Here is a 17,319-nt window from a genome sequence, read left to right as displayed (position 1 = left end):
AGGTTACCTCGTTAATACGTCGCTCGTTATTACGGCCACCTTTTTTGTCCCGACGAAACGCTCGTACATTTTCTTATGAGAAAACCCCGTTAGTGCGGCCACCCCGTTAATACGCGTAACGGCCACATTCTGAAATCCCAACCTGTATAATCCTTTATAGTCTTTACCCTGTTTATACGTTCACTTAAAACAATTATGTTCTTCTTTCCATTGTCAGTATTGTTTGTGCTGTTTGAAGTTTCAGTTTTTAAAAAAGCTATATCTACATACCAATTTTTATTAAAGAAAAGTTGTTAGAAATAAAATTGCAATATATCCGTTGAAAGGTCACTCAATTTAGACCAGTCATGAAATTTGACCCTACTCCATAAATACGGCCACCCCTTAATACGGCCAAATTTTCATGGCCCGTTGGTGACCGTATTAACCGGTTTCCACTGTAGTTTTCGCGCAAAATGCTTCTGTTATTAAGGGGTTGTAAGTAGCAGATAAAACGATTGACTAGCTGTATAACATAAACCTCTTTATTTGACAAATGAATTACGAACAGATAATCACAATCATATATAACGAATCTACCGGATTGCGGTTAAGTACATCAACTAATCAAAGTATTCATTGTTAACCAAAACAGAAAATTAAACAGAGCGCGGTTTTTTCTCGGAGCTTTTCGATTCCCTCATTCGTTGCTGGAGCCAGCCGCGATTTAGAGAATCGAGTGGCTCAGGGAGAACTCTTTGGGGAGCAGGGATGGTGCAGTGGTGAGAGCGCTCACCTCGTCAGTCAGTCATGATCAGTCCGTCCGTCAGTCAGTCAGTCAGTCAAACAGACAGACAGACAGTCAGTCAGTCGGTCAGTCCGTCCGTCAGTCAGTCAGACAGACAATCAGACAGACAGACAGACTGCCAATCAGTCAATTAGTTAGTTAGTCTGTCAAACAACCGCAATCGGTTACACGTAACCAAGTACGCAGGCCTTGATCATTGATCATTTTGCTAATCATCACCACTCACTGCGCACATTAGAGCGGTTATCAATTGAGTGTTCAGTAAAAGTAATCAGACAATTGTTTTGGTTTTGGTTTTACTAGGGTTTGAGATTGGCTGAGTAGTCTAATTGTAAGTAATTGGTTTGGTTTTGGTTTTACGACACTCAATTGAAAACCGCTCGACCATATAATAACTAATCATTTCGCAAAAATAATAAATCTGCTATTTTTAAATCCATGGGACTTTTTTTATTGGCGACATAACCCTTTGAAATCATTTACAAAGTCTTCCTCTAGCATCCCGAGGGGTTTTAATATTACCCCAATAAACCATACTGGTAAGTAAAATTTCTTTCTTAGAGCCTTGGTAAAACTATGGTCAAATGTTTTTGAAAAAAAGACTGCTACACTCATTGCTCAAGTAGAAAGCAATAGAGTATTTGCTACTGCAGTGCTTTCAGGTACTTTGCTTAAAATCTCTCTTCGTCAGTACTTTGCTCACTCCCACTCGCTTCCTTTTCCAATGAAGACCAACTAACGTAAGGAGCAAGAAGCTTTTAAAATTGCTGTCCTATAATCAACAAGTCTACTGGTTTATAGCTAGTAGCTACATATATTCTCATATTTAGATACAGCTTTAAATAATGAAGTAAAACTTACTAAGCTAAGCGCATACCTCAGTCAACTAAAGTACGTGTTGCGTGCCTACATCTCCTCAACGGCCCAGAACACATACAGGTCAATATTACAAGCAGTGTTGTCCACATTGACTATACTGAGCCACGCATATGTATCCACCTGCACGTTGTACTGGACTGAATACGTAAGAGTGCATCTGTATAAAGTTGTCTACTTTTTCAATTGTTTGCAAGGTAATTTCAACACGTCCTATCTATGTGCAAAATTGAGCGTAATGATCCAACCAATGGTCTTTGAACGACACAATGTCATTGTTTCTCCACTTGCAAAATTTTGACGTGTTTTCACTAACTGCCTCATTGCCCTCAGATGATGGGACCAGTTTTGCTCGGCACACTGAAAAGTTTGCTAGCAATGTTACGCAAATCGTTCAATTGTGGTATGTTTATTCCGATTTACAACGTTTGCCTGCAACATTTCTTGTATTTTTACACCATGTGTCCGGTATGTCCGGGACTTGTAACCAATTAAATATTACGACATTGCATTAGTTTTGCATCGGGGGGGGGGGGAGAGGGTAGGGGATGGGGGTGGGGGGTGCTTCTCATACTCAAGCCTTGTCCATTCCTGTTCTGTCACACGGGGGTAATTTCCTTGGCCAATGAAAGTCTAGAGTCGGTAACTTAATTTTTCCAGTGACTACAACTTATCGTTTAGAGATTCTTGCGTGTGCTTGTGTCTCTATGTTGAGTAACTGCTGAAAAATTCTAGCTTAATCTCCCGGGGGGGGGACTCCCATATGGAGTGGACGGGGAAATTAACCCCTAAAAGAGACCAATCTGGGCGTGGCCGAAGCTTATGCAGACCCCTAAAAGAGACCAGTTTATAAAACAGACAAATAAAAAGTACAGTGACATTTAATGATGGCGAATTTGTTTATATGAATTGAGTAAATATAAAGAATCAAAATTCTTTCTGTTTTGTTATTTCTTGGTGTGCAACCCTTAACGAGACCTTGACGGCTAAAAATAATGACATTTTGCCCAGAACACCCTAAGCGAGACCAAAATCCGAAATTTACACCCCTAAGCGAGACGACGAGCATCCCCGTCCATTCCATATGGGAGTCCCCCCCCCCCCCCCCCGGGCTTAATCTCACATAATCTACATAGTTCCTAAACTGATATCCCATAGAACGAAAAGCGACATAACCATATCCTTAACTCTATGTCAATTTTTTTTTTAACAAAACTCGTGTTTCGAGCCTTATATTTACATTAAAGCTACGCAAGAAACTGTTTCGTTTCCCATCACCCAAGCAATCCTGTTATATGGGTGTAAATATAACATTGAATAGCTCTGATTGCATTTGCAACATCGCCAGGCTACTTAGCAGTGTTAGTAACCTGGCTATGCTAGGTTCAAGTTTTCTTTTAGCCAAACCACTGTCAGGAGAAAGAGGGCAATGTAAACGAATCGTTTTATCGGCGCGACCTATGATTCTTTCCTTAATTTCTGACAGTAAAATTATTATTTATGACATAAGCTTTCTAATGTAAAATATTTTCTCTTCTTTTCTTCATAACTCAATCCCACCAAATTGCTGCTCAAATTACGATGTCTCCAAAAGCCCAAAAGTAACTTCAACTCTCTTGTTTGACTACCTCCTGAAAATGGAAACAAACGTTTAATTTACCAGCACATAATAAGAAAATAACAAAGTGGCATTTTTTTATGAACAGTACAACGTGAGAAAACAGGAATTACAAGAAGGAGATCTAGAAGGAAATGCTTTCAACTGTAATGACGAACTACATGAAGCACCGCCTTGTAATTAATGGGAAGCATTTTTACCTGATAGTAATTAACTGATTTTCAGAAATCTGGACGAACTTCTTCGACGGCCCAAGCCATCGAGCGGCCATTTAATGTATCCTAAAAGAAAAAAAAATAGCATAGTTTAATCGCTATAATAACAGTTACCCGAACATTCAGTTCTAGTCGCGAAACTTGATTGCATATGTTGATCTCACGAACAATTTTCATTGCCTGGTTGACTTTACGAAACGTTTCCAAAGAATTTCTTAGTGCAGTCACCCGACCTCCTCCCCAGTCTCTTTCAGGCGTTCAAACACATTTTGGCGCGTGCTCCATCTTAGGTTTGAACGCCTGAAAGAAAGGGCTATGGAAAGAGTTTTGGTCTCTCCTACTCAAGACATCAGCGAAAATTATTGAATAATTACTTCATACTTAAACCTCCAAACCTGACAATCAAAATATTTGAAGAACCGTTATCAAGATATATATCAATAAGATTTAAACCTGGTGAAAACAACATCAAATTTGTACCCCTAGATTGTATACTGTATCATATTTCAAGCGCACTATCAGATATACGGAAGGAATATTAGAAGTTCACCTACATTGTCAGTCTTTAAGAGAAACATTCGCAAAGTTGACTGATAGTTATGGTAGTAATTGCCCTTTATATGCTTCTTAATGTCTTTTATGTACTTCTATATCATGATTATGTTATGCATTTTTATCTTATTTATCTTTCAATATTGTAAAAATCTTTGATTAGCTTATAGATCTTGTTATTTTAATCTTTTATGGTTTAGTGCCCCTATTTAGTGGTTTTGGTGCTGCTATTTTAGTCTGACACTTAAATAAAGTTACCTATACTTACTTTACTTAACTACTTACTTAAGCACATCAGCTTTCCAATAACCTTTTCGTTGTGTTGAAAACTTGAGGGTTTTTTTTCATTCAACTTCTGGAGTTCATCACTACTCTCGTTGTCAATGGCAAAATGATTTATTCTGTTTAAGAGTGATTTTGAAAGACAGAAACGGTGTTTACCTGTTGTTTGGAATTCCAAGATGAGCCATATTTGTATCGGCCGTTAGAGCTCATTCTGCAAAATATAATGAGAAATCATGATAAATCAATACGGTTTGAGTTCCACCAGCAAACGGACTATTTTTATTACCTTGGGTGAAGTTTATTTATACCTCTTACCCCTATCGTATATTTTTGGACGGAGTTGTACTGTGTTCCTGTGGGGATTGTTCTCGCTTTTGAAACGTAAGCTTACTGAATCAAACTCTCATGCGGAAAAAAATTATTTTTCATAAACTCTACTGTACTAGTACTACTACTCTAATCATCGCCGTGAGGCATCGCTTTTAGTGCCCGTTGAAATTTTCTGAAATTTGAAGTTTTTCGTTAATTATTATCACATATACTTACTTTTCATTTATGATTCTGGCGCCCTGACGAGCCCCATTAACGTACTGCACTGAGGAGATTCCACCATGATCACGTAGATTAAATTTCTCTCCATAACCAGTGCGAGCATTCAAACGGGGATCTGAAACAATTATCCTCGTCCCAGGAGCGTCATAAAACCCATAAATACTCGATGGATCAGCTATGAACGAGTCGTTCATCTGTGTTCCTCGTCGGCTCGGGTGAATTTTATCTTCGTAAGGTATAATGGTTGGAGTACTGGACATTTCGTTCGAGGTGTAGACACGAGTAACGCCTTGATAACCGGACTTTCCCGAACGGCGATCAAAGGAATCCGAGGGATCAGTGACGAAATACGACGTACCTTGGCCACCCAGCCGACCGGAAGTGGAAGACGTTATGTACCCTCGAGGAGCATGAGCACCCATCATTCCTCCACCCCCGGTAGTGGAGGAGACACCTCGATAATTCGAGCCACCTCCGTGGTAGGCACCAGATGTAAGCATCTCAGATGTACGCCTCATATTCTCTCCAACCTGTTTAAGGTTAAACCTTGGTTCCTGAGGTGGTACAGCGTGTACTGTGATGACCATTTTTCCTCCTTCGTCTCGAACCGAAGCTGCTTGGCTTGTTGTTCGGTGGCCTTCGTGGATCCTCTGAACTGTTTGCATCGGAAAAGCAGGGGATTGATTGCTGCGTCTTAGCACAATTTCATTGCTAGCAATCTTCAAAGAAACAAAAGTAACAAGAAACTAGGTATAAAAGAGAACCCTTTCTTCTGGGTTACCTCTCTTAAATTGTGCGATTCGCTCTTACTAAGCGAAAAGTTTCTCAAACGGGGTAGAGTGGAGGGGCTTCATCTTGATTTAATAGGGAGAGGATGGTGTTGAGATAGAAGGCAAAAGACTTCCAACAGAAATAGGTGGGCTGAGGAGGGAGGGGGGGGGGGGAAATCCGGGCTTCCTGAACGCTTCTCATAGATCCATCACCAAGGGGGGTAGAGTCTGGCGGATAACCTAATATGGGGCGAGATAACCTAATATGGAGCGAGATCTCCAACCCTATATTGTGTTTCTGATAGCTTATCAACGAGTTTTTACCGTTTGCTTTATTTTATAGTAGATGGAAATATGCAAGTAAACTTTTCTAGCTTTGTTCACAGCTAGCTATATCTTGTATTTAAAAGCTCTAGCATTATCTGTCATCTTTATTGCTAGATACGTCTAACTTTAGGGAGAGCGGAAGAATATCCATATTGAAAACGTTCTTACAATGTAGTGAGCTACTAATTAAGTAAAACTCAGGCAAAGGAAGAGTTTAGTCCATGGCAAGAAGGAAATCAATTCCTTGTTTAGTCTTTTCTTTATCATCATAATCAAAATACCTTTACACCGTCTTGCCGTTGCCTCAAAACAATCTCCCGCTGATTTCCCTGCGAACGATATCCATCAGCAGACTTCAACATCAAGTTCCCACTGTAGTACCGTGCGCCTACGATATACCCTCTGCTACCAGCGGTCCTTCGCTTGCGTCTCATGCTTCCGCTTCTTTTCATCTCCCTGACAACGCGTAGCTTGTTGGCCTTGGCTTTGTTCTGTTCCTGTATCTTGACTGTGATTGGTATTCGCACGGTGCCGTCTTGCTCTTGTCCTTGGTAGTAGTTTGTGTAGTATACGCCATCTTCGTAATGATCTTGGTTGACTGGGATAGTGACAGTGCCGTCCGACTAAGAGAAAGTAAAATAAAATACCTTGCATTTAAAGGTGCTCAGTCACAGTATTTCGAGTTATTTTGGTCGGGTGCAGAATTACCTTAAAATTGAAGGACACCTAAAAATAGTAGTTTACTAAGATAGAAAAACACCAAAGAGATAATTTTAAACTATGAAGGAACAAGGATGGGTAAGGATGGAGAAGATTGACGCGGATTACAAACGACGAACTTTAAAAGTTTAGGCTAAACTTTTCAAGCTGCGAAAACTGTGACGCAGCTAACACTGTGACGCAGCTAATCACCCTTTGTACAGCAATAGTAAGTGACGCCATATGTGCATGCATTCAGGGCACACGATTAGTTGCTAGCGCACCGTGTAATTTTCATTTATTTTATAGACAACAAACTGACTGTTTGCAAAAACAACGGTAAAAAGCAGAAATTAACGTCATCAATATCCTCACTTTTGAGGATATGAAAAATAATCCAATGGGGTTTCGGCTGTAGTTTCGTACGAGTTGTACGAGTGGTGTATTTTCCAGTAAAACACTCGTGTCTTTATAAAAAAAGGATTTGTTGGCATATATAGATGGTCCTGTTCCATATGGGACACGGTCGTTGGTAGAGAGAAACGGCTTGTATAACCTTGCTACTAAGATCTTCCACAAAATCTTGGTTCTTCAGAGGTGTCAATGATTTCAGTTTTCACGTACGTTCTGCTTTACGATTAGTCTTAGAATTAAGGAATTTACACGTATCTGATTGGCCCATTGCTATGTTATAACATGTCCTAAGTAATACCGAATAGGCCATTTCCGAGTTACCTTTTGCCTCTGTTTCAAAACGAGTCCTCATGCAAAGCCTTTCATATGATGGAGTTTGATTTACATGAAAATGAACCTCTAGGTGAATATGAATTGTTTTGCACGAACACTCGTTTTGATACAGAGACAAAAGCCAACTCGGAAATGGCCTATTAGTTACCAGTCTGTTACAAGAGGTTACAAGCTTTAATAGACCCGGAACTAACCAATCATTCTACGAATTAATCAGGTGACATACCTCAACGATGCGGTTTTTCTGCTGTAGAATCCTCGCCCAAGCTCTTCTAAAATGATAAAAACATTAATTTAAATGTTAGAATTAATTCTGAGATATATAACAATTCCTAACACGAATTAAAAAAGACAAAACATAAAAAAGCAAAACAGAAACTGCATTACTTTCCAAGATAACTCATATTGACTCATAGGCACAAACAAATCTCGTTTTTTTTGTAAAACTATAAATGTATGAGTGAATAGGCCATTGCAGAGTTGTCTTTTGCCTCTGGGTCAAAACGAGTCTTCGTGGGAAACCATTCACACTAAAATTCTTTTGCACGCAAATCAAACTCATTTTCATATGAAAAGTTTTGCTCAAGGTCTTGTTTTGAAACAGAGACGCAAGGTAACTTGGAAATGGCCTATAAAGATGTTGTTGCAATCGTAACTGTTAACGTCTAATGTTCTTCTGTCACTCACTTTCCTCTAGACGTTAAGTCACCAACTTTAATTTTAACAACACCATTCTCGACCCTAACAGCATCCGCACCATAGACATCATCGACTTTGATCTTTCTAATGAAGGGATCAACACTCTCTTTAGTGTCTCTCAGCACTATGGCCTTCTCTTCTGGCGCGGCCTGGGCAATGATGCACTGGGGACGACTGCGTGTTTCCTGCCTTCCTCTAACTCTCACGTGAACATCCACGTGATCATCCCGTGAGCGCCGAGGATATCTTCTGAGAGATCTGCAAATTAATACAGAAAACGAGGTCACATCAAGAGGTGTCTTTCATAAATCAATGAAGATTTTTTAGTAGTCATCTTTTTGTCTTGAAAACACGTTCTCCCCGAAGGAATAATTACAAATACCATTGCCATATTTTTTAATTGTTCTTTTTGGTCAAGTTCATAATTACTATGTCATGTGTTTCTCGGTATGCTCGTTGAAGGATGTATTGTTCTTGCATTACATCTTTCTGGAGAACTAGCTTCATTTTTTTTTTTGGAAATCTTCCGATATCATTCTTAGAAATGTGTAAACGAAGAGAAAAATTTCTATTGGTATATGGTTCAACAAGTTTGATAGCAACGCCAATATATACATGCTAAAACAAAATAATACATCCTTAGCCTAATAGCTACTGCCTCCATTGCGTGCCCTCCCTTGTGCTCGCCGAATGAAGTTCCAAGAGCGTTAAAAGAAGGAACCACGTCATCTACCTTCTCTCGTAAGATCCCCGACGAAGACTCCGTCGTCTAACAGGGCCCAGTTGGAACATTCTGTCTACGTCCTCGGCAGTATACGTATTCCATCGGCCCCAGTTCCCAAGCTCCAGTAAGCGGTCAACGTCCTCTGCCGTAAAAGCATTCCACCATCCTTGTGCGTCCTTCTTTGGTGACAAGGTTTGCTGTTGATTGTCTATTTGGATTGTGGTAACTCCACTCTCTCTCCCTTGTCCTGTCCCCACCTTTATGTGCAAAGATGATTGACATATGATAAAGAATGTTTCAGCGTGGGTATTTTTATTTCTCGTTGGCATCTTATAAAACAAAAACACTTTTTGTGCTGGCAGACATTCCTGTAAAGACTAATGCGTATTTAATAGGATCTTTGAAGAGTGTTCCCTTCCTCACAGATTAATGCATTTTGGTCATTAATTATTAGTCTAATGTTTACCCAATTCATTACTTCTGTTGTATTGTTATACATTGAACCCACTATCTCTTTTATGATTGGCCGAAAGCGAACAGTGAATTTTCGAAATCAAGGCCTGTGACGTCATCTAGCTGCAGATTATACAATAATCATGTCAAGGACACTGGAGGTCACTGGTAATCATGTCATGTATAATCGCGGTGCATGATTTCTGAGGGTCAAGTTCGCGTGATTTGTGTTGCTTGCCGTCAGTGAAGAAGCAAAAGCATGACTTCCATTTTTTTTTCCGTTCAATGTACGATAAAACAATTATTAGATTCGGTTTTTTGTGATATCCAGAATGATCAAGGTCTCGGTAAGGGTTATCAGCCTCAGCTTTTGGCTTCGGCTGATAACCTCTACCTCGACCTTTACTATTCTGGATATCACAAAAACCTCATCCAGTAATTGTTTAAAATTTGCGTGAACATGAAATGTGTAAGCTGATTTTCATCTTAAGCAAGATATTTTCCTTAATTCGCGCCCCAGTGTGGTCAGGTAACTTGCTTCGCCTTACATTTATAATAGATGCGTGATGCAATGCTAGTAGCTTAAATCGAGGATCTTTGCTCTTAGTTCAAATCGACTCTCATACTCGCAAGAGGAATTTAAGTCGTCTTATTTTCAGGCGAGTTCTGCTTTAACGAAAAGACAATTAAGTATTCCACAAGAAAAAGAACTATCAGTGTAAATTTGGGGTTGAAATGTGCTACTACCTCCTCAATTTGTTGGATGGGAACACCTCTTAATTCCTTGAGTCTGACAGGTCCGTCCACTATCTCGCTGACGGTTGAGTCTTGTCGTCTAATCATGTCTCCGCCAACGTGCTCTTGTACTTCAGGGGCAGTCATCGTTCCTGCGTCACACACTTGCTTCATGATTGTAGACGTTTCATGTGGTTTTCTCTCCTTGGGAAAGACTTCATCTGGAGACTCGCCAATTGCTATTGACTGAGCTGTTGGCCTTAAATCCTCTTCACGAATACTGCTGATCCGCCTTGCGGTGCTGGCTTGGCTTGTTTGTCGACTGATTTGTCGGCTCATCGATTCAGAAGTGACGTCAACACTCTGATAAATAAGATGAAAAGTATAATGCATAAGCACAATATATCTCCTTTAGTGTTTTCCTTGATAAAGCAGCGGCATTGACAGCACGTTGATGTAGCTGCAGCAGTAATATTAGTAGTGGCAGTAGTGGAGGTAACGGTGGTGGCAGTGGCGAAACCTGTAGTAGAAAACTTTACCATGAAATTAAAAAACGAAGAGTGAAAATTAGGTGCCTAACACCCTTACTCCAATGAAAGTTTGGCAGTGTTCAAGCATATGCTCCTTGCATTAGTCGAAGTTCATGCTGTCTCTCTCCGCTCTAAGAGTAAGGTTTAAGCACAATTTTAACATTTGAAATGGCTATTCTTAAGGCCCAGTATGAGTTTTGAGCACAGCTTTAGGTAACAGTGGAAATACTAATATTAAATGAGTGGTGATAAGTTAATAAAGATGGTGAATTTTAAGCTCGGTAGTGAAATGTGAAGGTGAATTGATTATCATCTTTCTTTGTCCCACGCTCGTATCATGTTGATTAATTCACCTTCACATTTCATTACCGAGCTTAAAATTCACCATCTTTATTAACTTATCACTACTCACGATGAATTCGATAGCGTTGATCCTAGCAGTATGCAGGACACCTATCATATACGAACTCAGTTAAATGACCTTGCTCTCCATGGGTTCTCGTAGCTCAGTGGATAGAGCACCTGCCCGGTGTTCGGGAGGTCACGGGTTCGATTCCTGTCGGGGACTCAGAATTTTTCTTTGTCCCACGCTCGTGTCATGTTGATCAATTCACCTTGACATTAAATGAGTTTTATGCAAAGTAATGTCACTCACCGATCTTTTCAGCAGTGGATCTCCACCATCAACCACTGAGCTTCTCTCTGATCTACGCTCTGACAGTTGATACCTTTTAATATTCACCGGATCCTTTATTTCCACATCCGGCTTTTTCTCTGAGTGTTCATCCACATACTTCTCGAGCTGCATTCGAGACCTTGAATCGTCCAGTGAATCTACTTTACTTTTGAGTTGCTCAACTTTCTTCCGGAGCTCGCTCAGTCGTGAAGGTTTGCTATCTTTGTATTCTGGTATCGGGGCAATGACCTCCCTGGGATAAGGAATTCTGGTTTCTTCTGCTGCAACAACCTCTTCTCGGATGCTTGTTCTTCTAGTTGAGGGCACGGATCGTTCGGAGAAACGCCTTGAGGTGTCCCCTCTGATAGGCTGTCTGGAAACGTTGTCTTCAACAAGTTCTCGAGAAATGTCAGAATCTCTGATGGTTTTTTTAGTCACAAACTCGCGGCTCGAGTGAACTCTTTCTGGATGCACTTCTCTCTTATCCTTGTCTTTTGGTTTTGGTTCATCCCTCGATCCTCTAGTAGATGCAATGGGTTCCTCGCATGTTGGAGTAATAATTTCATATCCTGTATATGGCAAAGGTATAGCATCGTCTGGCCGCCTGCCAGGCTCTGGGACAGCGCCGTCTCGTCGTCTTGCAGACTCTTGTACTGCTTCATCTGGTTGACGTACCGGCTGTGGTATAGGTTCCGCAGATCGCCTGAATGGCTCTGGTACTGCCTCATCTGTTCGTCTAACAGATTCTGGTATTCTGGTAGACTGTGGATAACCATCGTCTTTATCACCCTTTTGTCTAGAAAAGTAGGCAGACTGATCTTCTTCGGAGACACTGCCATGGAAAAATCCTCTTACAGAGCTTGGACCGCCTTCTGTATCCCTGGTGGATGATATGGACACGGTGGAATCTGCCCTGAACACTTTCTTACTTGCATAACCTTGAGTGGATTCAGCTCTTCTTTCCCAGCTTGTTCGCTTGGGATCATCCCACACTTTTCTTGGAAAGGTCAAAGAATCGTTCCTTTCCAAAAGTCTACCCTCGTCTGTTCTTGGCCACGATGAAGACTCGTCATCCCGTGCTCTCGAGAAGAATGTTGGTGGGGCTTTCTCACTTGGTCTTCTCGGAAACGAAGCGTCCTGGTCTCTCGTGGTACGAGAGTGTTCTCTTGAAGATTCTGGAAACACTTCATCTCTGATATTCCTGTCGGCGCACGTGAGTTCATCGAGAGGAACGGGCTTGTCCTCCATTCTCAAGGCGCCATTCGTACGTGTTGTGAAAACTCCATGGTCTTCATCAGCTTTGCCGTACCTCTGCGTTTCTTCGCTCCTTAGTTCATCTTTAAACACATCTCCATCATTTTTGGAAAGGTGATATCGCTGAATCGTTGTTCTGGCGAGTCCACTTTGCCGAACATTTCCCCTTTCTTCCATCTTCCTGTCTGGAATAATTATTTCAGTGGTAGCAGGGGCCTTTCTTGGAAAATTTCGTGTTTCAGCTTTAAGCTTGGCAATGTCTTCTTTAAGCTTGTCTTGGATGGAAGGCTCTCGACGCCTCCATCTGGAGGAAACGTGTTCTGACTCTGTCCTTGAAGAATATGGTGGGATGTAAGGTTTGCCATGATCTCGTGTCAGTGTTTCAGCTTTAAGTTTAGCAATGTCTTCTTTTAGCTTGTCCTGAATGGTGGGCTCTCTGCTAAATGAGTAAAGCTTGACATCATCCTTCTTCGCCTTCCGCGATTCAGCTTCAGCCTTGAGCTTAGCTATGTCCTCTCTGAGCTTGACATGGGATGACGGTTCCGTTTCTCTCGTGATGGAGGGCCCTCTGCTAAATGAATAAAGCTTGACGTCACCTTTCTTGGTCACACGTGATTCTGTTTCAGCCTTGAGTTTAGCTATATCTTCTCTAAGCTTGTCATGGGATGATGGTCTTCTAATATCTCTCGTGTTTGTCACATCTCGACGAAACGTGTCTCCACGCTCAAAGTTTCCTTGGCGTGAAAGATAACGAGGCCTGTAACTTGGATACTTCTCGTTCTCTTTATCCAGGGACCTCAGCTCCTCCGAAGACCTGCTTCTTAGCCTTAAAAGAGAAGCACGGCTGTCAGGATCTTCTCTGCTTTTAAAATCCATACTGCCGCCATGTCGATCCAGTGATCCGGTCCGACTATCTTGTCTTGAAAAGTCCTTATCTTCGGATCTTGAAGTTGCAACATTAGATAACGATCTGGAATAAGATAGGAGTTCCTTCCTTCCTGGTAATTCTCGGTAGATCCCCAGTCGACTTCGTTCCTTGCCGTCAAGGTGTTCGGAAGAACGGGAACGTGTGCTTAGCTTTCCTGGAAATTCCTCTGAATAAGTACTTCTGGTCTGTCGACCCAGCCTCTTCGCAGCAACCTCAAATTTCTTGAGTGGATCGGCGACCTCACCACTTCCAGTTCTTTTATTTCCCCTATAACCGAGGTCATAGGTTGTTCTTACTGAAGATCTTGTCTTCGGAAGTTGGTCGGCAGTAGAATCTTTCTCGCTGTATGACAAATATGCCTTTGAAGTGGGGTCGGAAGGATCACTAGGGTCGTCTTCGGAAAGCTTTTTTGAGAGCCTTTCTCTTTCCAGTGAATTAGAAGCTTGCTTTCTTTCCAAAGCCCTCCGCAGAATATTTACATCGTCCAAAGTAATCTTTCTCGAATCATCCGTTGCCCGTTCAGAAGCTGTTTCTGTGTCCTTTATCGTTACATTCCTCTCCAAAGATCCTTCACGCATAAGGTTACCATGCGAGTCGGTCTTATCATAAGACCTCAAGCTTTCTCCTCCAGTTGCATGAACACCAGAAAACGGTGCTCTTTGACTTGAAGCACGTGTGGAATCTGTATTTTCTTTGTTCGTCTTGGTTCTATGGTCAGCATTTTCCCCATCCCTTCCTGACCCAATACTTGATTGATAAAAAGAAGATATCCCGCTTTCTTTGTTGAGATCTTCGTCTTTAGCGTAAGAGGAATAGAATGAACTTATGGGAGCGTTGGTTTCATTTTCGTTCGCGTCATATGAAACACTTGAAGAAAACCTGGATGGACCTGTGTCTGAAATTCCCTGTAAATCTCTCGTCCTACCCGACTTGCTGTCTTCTCTTGTTCTGTAGGAAGACCTGGATCGTCTGTCGATAACACTTCTTGTTATAACAGACTTAGTCACATTCTCAGACACCCGCTTAGAATCTTCCTTCGTGAGGTAGTTTTCTCTGTCGATCTTGCTCTCTTTAGGCGCGGAGAACATGTTTGATGTATATGTGGGTCTTCCGGAATCACGAGTGGTGGAGAAGTTGCCATACCCACTTGAGTCTCGTGGGTCGAAAGAATAGTGCTTTTTTGACGACATTTTTCAGTAACGCATCTGCTTTAGCATATTTGACTGTCTGAGAAAATACTCAAAATTCGTGTTACCTGGGAATGTCCTGTAAGAAAGAGACCAAATCAGCAAATTGCATTGTGAGATTGAGATCCGTGACCCCTTGGGTTTTATTATGGTTTTTGAGTAACCTTTAGTGGTTCTCTAAAAACTGAAATGAGCCGACAATGGTCACAATAAGGTGTCCTTTTTCTTGGGAAAACAATTTACAATATCTGTTTCCATGTCAACCATTTTTGGTGGAATTCTTTAGCTTATAATGTGAGTGGTTGACCTGTTTACAGGAGCTGTACTGACATGAGTTTAAGGTGACACTCTCAGAAGAACAAGTAAGTGTAAGCATGTTTGGAGAAAATGTTACCTAACCAGGCTTTCTGTCGATAGCTGCTAAAATAAATTCAAAACGGAAATTAAATATCCATCCCAATATAATTCGACAATATTAAGAGGCTTAAAATACTTGATTGAAAATTCCGTGGAATTCGCCAAAGGCGCCATATGAATGGTTGGTAAGCAACCAGCTTTGATTTAAAAAGTTTTACAGAAGTTTTTTACCTCGGAAGAGCCAACATCTTTCCAGTTGAGGAAGTTTTAGGCGTTTTGGCCTTGCTGGAGGAAAGTTAACCCTCTTGCATTAAGATTATGCTAATCTGTGCACATTAACCTTCCAAATGGTGGAACAATACCATACAATAGCATTAACTTTATACAAAAGAAAAACGTTATGTGAACCTCTCCGTCAGTATTTCGTATTCACGTATAAGAAGATATGATTCAAAGCTAAGGATCAAATGTTTTTTCATAAAGTGTCGGAGTTTTCTCCTTTTTTTTTTTTTTTGGTTTCTCAGCAACAACCCCAACCAGACGAGACAAAAGCAACTGAATGTTTTGTTGCTCAATATCTGTTAATGACTCAAATGTTTCGTGCGACGAATGTTCTGGAATTCTGTCCTCAACACGATTTTAGCTTTTTCTAACAACAATAGTTGAAACTTAAAATTAAATAATTAAACGTTACAGAGCTACAATGAAGTTTGCCAGAACGTTTTATGAACACCGATAAAGCTATCGTCTTGCTTTTTTACTGTGATCATTTTTGACATTTACATCGGGAAACGATTTTTTTTTTTTCAGTTTAAACATTTTTATGAATAGATTAGCAAATTCACATCAGCTCAACAAGTGTCGTGTGAAAAAATTCGGAAAACTGTCCAAGCTGCCGAAAATTTTTTTCGAATGACTGATCGATACTGAACAGTTATTGAAAAAACCCGTGTGTTTTTGTCCCTAGTAAATTGGAAAAAGAAACTTTTAGGCGTTTAATTAGCTAAAAAGTAAAAAAAATGAGTATTTTAACGTGGTTTCATTTGATGCGGAATTAATTTGAAAATGTTAATTTTATTCAAAAGTATACTTGCAAGTGTCATTTTTGGAATTTGACATATTGTTTCTTCGCGTATTCTGCAATCGGCTGATGGATTTAAGGCATCGGGGTAAAGTCTGGTCAATTCTACAACTATAGAAAATTCACTTTTCAGCGTAAAATTGTATTAGAAGTTTGCAAATCATTTATTTAAAGTATTGCCGTCTATGAGTCGCTTTACTAACACCCCAAAGTTGAATGAATCCGAACTAGAGAACGTGAGAGCACTTTACCCAAAATAACTGTTGTTTACATATCTCTCGCACACGAATCATATTTTGTATTGGCATGGTTGTAGCCCCTTTAATTCCTCAACAGTTCATCACTTAGCTGAGAATCTTTTAATGTAATATAAAGAACAAGAAAGAGGTTCCTTTATAATGAAGCAATTACCTGGCGATCAATCTGTGGCTAATTGGAACACATTGTTCTGATGAAGTGCGTGGTCTCACGGAAATACTTGACGATAATTAATTAATGAATGGATGAAGAATTTTCTAAAAGTGTATGTGAGTTAAAAGGATAACTAAATTTTCTGTAAATTAGATTTTATTCATTACAGAATCCGAACAGTTGAGTCCATGATCCTGTAGTTTAAACGAAACCAGATAGATTAAAAGAGTTCTGTATTAGACGATTTAAGCTCGGTTCTTCAACAGAAAGAGGATTTCGTCTTGCCAAGAACGTAGTTAAGAAAAAACCAAATTTACCTCTAATTCATTTAACTACAGTTTCCGAAAACTGTTACGATATAATTAAACGCGCAAATTGTTCCTTATTTTTCTTCACCAAGAGGCGACTTAGCTGGTCTTGTTTTCAGTAAACGTCTCAAGTAACTTCGGCAAAGTGAAGCAGGGATGTTTTGTAACCTTTATGGTCGTCGTAACGAATTGAAATATGTATCAGTTCTTGTTTTGTCCAGTCAAAGGCACAATTTGCTCTAAACGGAATTTCAACCTAGCAGCCATACAATAACAAGCTTTCCTCAACTAGAAACGTAGTACGTTTCTGATGGTATTACTGTAAATTTAAGCGAAAAAAAAAGATTGGAACTTTTTTAGTTACAAAGGAACTGTCGATTTACCTTAGTTTGTAGGTCGACGACCAACTGGAAACTCGAAACCGGAACAGGGCAAAACGTCCTGTACTCGTCGAAGACACCTCGGCTCAGCAACAAACCTGTGTGGTGTTGTCGTCTGAAACCTTGCATGCTACATCCACTAAGCTGTATTCAATATTGTAATATCAG

General features: G+C 40.4%; 1 protein-coding gene across 2 annotated transcripts; it reads right to left on the bottom strand.

Annotated features, from left to right (window-relative positions):
* Positions 1 to 2,780: 2,780 nt before the first annotated feature.
* Positions 2,781 to 17,260, bottom strand: LOC145467527 (uncharacterized). Of its 2 annotated transcripts, XM_081451073.1 has the most exons (11): positions 17,155 to 17,260; positions 11,225 to 14,693; positions 10,052 to 10,402; positions 8,861 to 9,108; positions 8,116 to 8,385; positions 7,655 to 7,700; positions 6,264 to 6,605; positions 4,880 to 5,604; positions 4,490 to 4,544; positions 3,482 to 3,562; positions 2,781 to 3,294 (listed from the first exon to the last, which is right to left on the bottom strand). In XM_081451073.1, the coding sequence occupies exons 2-10, from the start codon at positions 14,615 to 14,617 to the stop codon at positions 3,503 to 3,505; spliced, it is 5,490 nt and encodes a 1,829-aa protein (XP_081307199.1). In that variant the 5' UTR covers positions 14,618 to 14,693; positions 17,155 to 17,260; the 3' UTR covers positions 2,781 to 3,294; positions 3,482 to 3,502. The 2 variants fall into 2 exon arrangements, with proteins under 2 accessions (XP_081307199.1, XP_081307200.1); XM_081451074.1 differs by having other exon boundaries at positions 11,225 to 17,260.
* Between the last annotated feature and the right edge of the window lie 59 nt (positions 17,261 to 17,319).

The sequence above is a fragment of the Orbicella franksi genome, chromosome 14 (assembly GCF_964199315.1).
Source record: "Orbicella franksi chromosome 14, jaOrbFran1.1, whole genome shotgun sequence".
Classification (NCBI taxonomy): Eukaryota; Metazoa; Cnidaria; class Anthozoa; order Scleractinia; family Merulinidae; genus Orbicella; species Orbicella franksi.
Note: the sequence above shows the minus strand (reverse complement) of the source record. Positions and strands in the feature narration are given on the sequence as shown.